The sequence below is a fragment of the Sinocyclocheilus anshuiensis genome, unplaced genomic scaffold, assembly GCF_001515605.1.
Source record: "Sinocyclocheilus anshuiensis isolate Anshui unplaced genomic scaffold, SAMN03320099.WGS_v1.1 scaffold67, whole genome shotgun sequence".
NCBI lineage: Eukaryota > Metazoa > Chordata > Actinopteri > Cypriniformes > Cyprinidae > Sinocyclocheilus > Sinocyclocheilus anshuiensis.
Window position 1 is genome coordinate 1,499,136 of NW_015552546.1, and position 6,067 is coordinate 1,505,202.

Consider the following 6,067-nt stretch of genomic DNA (forward strand, 5'->3'; position numbering starts at 1 on the left):
AAAAAAAAAAAAAAAAAAGATTAGACTAAATGTTTTTAAAATAAAATATTTGATTTGAATAAAAAATAAAATTAGACTAAATAAAATATATATTTAAAATAAAATATTTGATTAAAAAAATAAAAATGTAAATAAATAATACATCGAACAATAAAGTACTACTGTGAGAAGGGTAAAATGTAATAATGATATTTAACAAACAACATTTCCCAAATATTTTAAACATTTATAATTTTTTCTTCACAAAAACCGTGAAAGAAATGTTAAAATAAGCAAATAATAAAAATAAGATTAGACTAAATAAATAAATGTAATAATATAATGGAACAAAAACAAAATATTTTCCAGATATTTTAAACATTTATAACATTTCTTTTTTCACAATATATTGATTTAAGTCTTATGGTGCCTTGGGTGAGAGTGAATAAATTTAGGGGTCAATGGCAAAAAAAGAATAGCCCGGACTTAGACTATATGCTATGCACAAAATATGTTATAATATATATATATATATATATGTATATGTATATATATATGTATATGTATATATGTATATATATATATGTATATATGTATATGTATATATGTATATATATGTTCATTTGAAAGATGAATACTTCAGAATAAGTTTACATGATGACCTTCAACAAAGTGACTCACAGTCTAGCATTGAATGTGTCCGTTGCCGTGGCAACAAAATAACTATTCCACAGAAAATATAGCCAGGATAGAGTAAAACAGCTTCTGCAAACAGAAGCCTTTGTGTGATATAAAAAGTAAACAGGACCATGTAGAGTTACAACTAGAGCAGCGGTTTTCAAATTGTGGGTTGTGAATCACTGCAGAAGGGAAGTATGCGGTTCGGGCAAAATGCAAGAACGATACCGTCATGCCATGTCAGAAATATGAAACGTGTATGTTCTCAAATTCATTGGATCAGTCTGGTGAATCTTTTACTTAATGTATGCCATCAGAGCGTCTACTGAATCAGCATACGATTCACTTAATGAATGGCAAGTTCCATGTCAAAGCTCGCCATGTCACTCTGTTCATATGGTTCATCAGCAATAAAATTATTTGTTCATAATATCATCAATAATTAAAAAAAATGACTTGCAGTGAAAAAAAAACTAAATTTTTAGTGCTGTCAAACGATTAATCGTGATTAATCGCATCCAAAATAAAAGTGTTTGTTTACATATATGTATGTGTACTGTGTATATTTATTATGTATATATAAATACACACACATACAGTATATATTTTGAAAATTTTTACATGTGTATACATTTATATATTTATATTATATTTGATAGTATATACAAATATATTTAATATATAAACATAACATATTTTTCTTAAATATATACATGCATGTGTTTGTATTTATATATACATAATAAATATATACAGTATACACACATATATTATGTAAAAAAAAAAAAAAAGCGTTTATTTTGGATGCGATTAATCGCAATTAATCGTTTTACAGCACTAATTATTATATATCAGTATATCGGCAGCACCACCTGTGTAGTCTGGTTCATGAGCAAATTACTCTTAAGAGTTGGTTCTTTTAATGACTCGTTAATGACTTATTTGAATCAGTCGGATGAATCTTTTAATGAACTCCATGAGAGAACTCATGTCAAAGCTCATTACACCATAGGTGTTCTTACTTGTTGTGCAACAAATAAAGGGAAACTATATTCTACTTAGAGGGATGGAATGAAATTGAAGAAGGAAAATATCTTCTTGGGATCTAAATAAAACTACAAACCAGTGCTGGGGGCATCTGAGGGATGATGACCCATTGGGAATGGTTGTTGAAAAGGCATATGAGCACAGCAGTAATGATGGATTTGTTTGTGCAGCTCTCGTCCCTCTCTGTCATTTAATCATTTTCTATTCTTGTATAGTAATTCGAGCCAGTTTCTGGTTTCTCCCTGCTGCAGTCAGTCTGTGCTAAAGTGATGTTGCATAACATCACAAACTCCCACAGGCCAGGAATCAGAGTCCAGTGTTTGTGCCAAACGTTACACTACTAATCTTTCCAGTCAAAAACATGCAGACAGAACAAATCAATCAATAAACCAGTGTTCAAGGTTTGTTTTCAATCACAAATCAGGAAATGTTGTTTTTAAAGAAGTAGTTCGCCCAAAAATTAACATGTGCTGAAAATGTACTCTCAGGCCATCCAAGATGTAGATGAGTTTATTTCACCGCAACAGATTTGAAGAAATGTAGTATTACATCACTTGATCACTAATGGACCCTCTGCAGTGAATGGGTGCCATCAGAATGAGAGTCCAAACAGCTTATAAAAACATCACAACAATCCACAAGTAATCCACACCACTCCAGTCCATAAATTAAAATCTTGTCAAGTGAAAAGATACGTGATTGTAAGAAACAAATCCATCATTAATGTGTTTTTAACATCAAACCTTTGCTTCCAGTTAGTCCTCTATCCATAATTTTGCTTTCTCCAGTGAAGAAGTTGTCTGAAACAGGAGAGAAATATGCAGATCAAGCACCATTTGCAAGCAAAAACAGTCCAAAACAGTTCTAAACAAATATGTTGGTGGATTTTAATGTGAGAGGACAACAAGAGATGGACTTTTTCACTGGAGGAAGCATCATTGATTATGGACTAGTATTTTGCCCAGAAGTGACGGTTTAAAGATAAAAAACTGAAACTGTGGATTTTTTTTTTTTTTTTTTACAAATGTGGAGCTTTTTACTTCACTAGACGTTAATTGATGAACTGTAGTCATGTGGATTACTTGTGGATTATTCTGATGTTTTTATCAGCTGTTTGGATTCTGACGGCACCCATTCACTGTAGAGGATCCATTGGTGAGCAAACAATGTAATACTAAATTTCAAATCTGTTGCGATGGAAAACAAAAACAAACTCAACTACATCTTGGATGATCTGAGGATGAGTACATTTTCAGCAAATGTTCAGTTTTGGGTGAACTATTCCTTTAAAGCTATGCTAATTCTGTCATCTTTTACTCACCCTCATCACCATCCAATCCTGTGTGACTTTCGTTTTTCAGGGGAACACAAAAGAAAAAAAGTGTAATTACAAAATGTAACTGATTTTGTGTTTCACAAAAGAAAGCCGTACAGGTTTTAATTCTAGCCTCTGGCATCCTTTGGGTTTTCTTCTGATGCTGAGTTTAGATTTACAAAGGAAAGAACGAATGCAAGATAAATCTCCTAAGATAAATTTGGAAAACATGCTGGGGAAAAATATTTGCAAGCACATACTTATGACACTTTAATCTCTTTTTTTCCCTCTAGCCAAATACAGAGAAGAGTTCAAACTCATCATTGATCGAATTGCGGTGGTGAAATCTGAGAATGTGAGTACATGTGTTGTCTAATCATTATTGCAGTTTAAACTAATCAACTCCTCCCTCAGTCTGATTATATAATCATTAGAGCATTTTTGCATGTGTAATACGATCACATTTTATTCCCTGTCCCTGAAGAATAGTCGCAGAGGACTCTATTCCCACAGTGATTCATTATTTACTCTGTGACTGGGATAAGCTTCACTTTCTCACGTTAATGCTATACACCACACCCTTACGATCTTGGATCATTGTCCCACATGTGTACTTTCCCTCGGATGTGATCACTTTCAGTCTGTTCTGAAACTGTAATCCATTGTTTTCCGGCCATACACTACCATTCATAAGTTTGGGGTCAGACTTTTAAGGTTTTTGAAGGGTATCTCATATACTCCCAAAGAGAGCATTTATTTGATCAAAAGTACAGTGAAATATTGAGAAATAATATTACAATTTCAAATAACTGTTTTCTATTTGAATATTTTCAAATGTAATTTATTCCTGTGATGCAAAGCTGAATTTTCAGCATCATTACTCCAGTCTTCTGTTTATTTAGATAGAAATAGAAATCTTTCTTACGTATCTTTAATGTCACTTTTGATCAATTTAATGAATCTACAGTGGTGTGAAAAAGTGTTGGCCCCCTTCCTGATTTTCATATTTTGTCTATATTTTTTCAAATAACAGAATGAATGTAATGGTTCCTTTTTCATTTCAGGGAGAGAAATATCTCATCCTCAAGAAGAAGTATAGACAGCAAATGCAAGAGCGAGAGTCTGGCGGTGGAAAGAGAGGAGAATCAATCAAGCTGGTTCATCCGAACCCACAAAATGATCTCCGGGTCTCCAATCCAGTGCAGAACTGCAACCCAACAGCTCAGAAACCAGCACTGGTGGCCTGGTGCTCAGGACCCATGATTACAGTCACAGAGGCACCAGAACCGACTCGTACAGATGTTGTGAGTGATTATTGATCATAATAGTTCTGTTTTACTCATTGTAGATCAGTATTAAAAGAATAGTTCACTCAAAAATGAAAATTCACTGACAACTTCAGGTTGTGAGTTTGTTTCTTCATCAGAACACATTTGGAGAAATTTTGAATAACATCACTTGCTCACCAATGGATCCTTTGCAGTGAATGGGTGCCGTCAGAATGAGAGTCCAAACCGCTGATAAAAACATCACAATAATCCACAAGCAATCCACACCACTCCAGTCCATCAATTAACATCTTATGAAGCATGTTTGTAATAATAAAAAAAAAAACATAGTGAAGACACTTTTAACATCAAACTGTAAATACGAGTCCTCTATCCAGTCATCTTGTCTGAATCAGGAGAGAAATATGCACAGATCAAGCACCGTTTACAAGTGAAAACAGTCCAAAACTGTTATAAACAAATATGTCGATGGATTTTGATGTGAGAGGACAACAGGGGATGGGCTTTTCCATTGTTAAGCATTATTATGGATTATGGACTTGGCAAGAAGCAACGTTTTAAAGTTAAAATGCCCTACTGATGGATTTGTTTCTTACAAACACACAGCTTTTTACTTCACAAGACGTTAATTGATGGACTGGAGTGGTGTGGATTACTTGTGATGTCTCATTCTGATGGCACCCATTCACTGTAAATTCATTTTTCATTTTTGGGTGAACTGTTTCTTTAAGAGGAGTAAACATCAAGTAAAACCTCTCTTATAGCTCAGTGACCACTTTTGTCACATCCGTGTTATCATACATGACACATCATGACATCTTATGATTTTACTAAAAAAAACATAAAGAAGAAGAAGAAACAAGAACTAAAGTGTAATCTGGATGAGTGATTTAACCACAGTATTTCATCAGTGTTCTGCGATGTGACGTTATTCCAGTAAACATAGTATTTAAAGCTCTGCTTGAATGTAAGGCGTTATTGTTGTCCAAGTATTTGTTATAGTCTCAGTTAGACTAACTGGCATGACATGTTCACATCAACTAAAGTAGTGTAAAACTCTTGTGAAATTCAGGTCTCTATTAATCATTTTCTTGGATATCATTCAGAATCCGGTGTTTTTCCTTAGACTGTTTGCTAAAGCTTTTCTAGTCTGAAAGAAGCAGCTGGTGATAAGAGAAAGCTTGTCAAAAGCAGATAACATAGTGTTTCAGTTGCCTTATCTTTAGCTGTAGGATTTCAGCTGTTCAAAGCGTTATTTTGAAGCACATATTGAGACTTCCGGCAAGGTAGAGTATAGTGGGCATGTAAAATTTCATTTTTGGGATGATTAATTGCTATTTTTTGCTTGGTTTTAAGATAATCTTCATTTATCTATGATGCCTGGAAGCATCTTTGAATAATTTAACCCTGTGTGGTTTGCATCTCTGTGTGGCGGCCTTGACAAAAACTTCACTTACAAGAGCATTGAGTATGTAGGTTAAAGTTGCCACACAACTGTCACAGCACAACATTCACATTACTATTATTGGTAAACACAGCTATTAATGCAAATCTGTGATGATCTTATGATTTTAATTTGAAAAAGTGGTTTATCTCTATAAAAACGTAAACATCATTATGTCCTCATTATTGGAATTTGTGAGCTGATGATAGGGATTATTATAGTTAAAACGAAATAAAATATAAATATTTGATAGAAATATTGTCTCTCTGCAACTTCAAGTTGAAGTACTAAAAGTATCTAACTGGGGGGGGGGGG

At 33.5% G+C, this 6,067-nt stretch overlaps 1 protein-coding gene across 1 annotated transcript in view; it reads left to right on the forward strand.

Annotated features, from left to right (window-relative positions):
* Positions 1-6,067, forward strand: part of LOC107664119 (ankyrin repeat domain-containing protein SOWAHC-like) — a 27,540-nt gene that overhangs the window by 4,917 nt on the left and 16,556 nt on the right. Inside the window, exons 2-3 of the mRNA XM_016454576.1 lie at positions 3,313-3,374; positions 4,084-4,323. Of these exons, the coding sequence (XP_016310062.1) occupies positions 3,313-3,374; positions 4,084-4,323 (302 nt within the window). The remainder of the gene's footprint in view (positions 1-3,312; positions 3,375-4,083; positions 4,324-6,067) is intronic.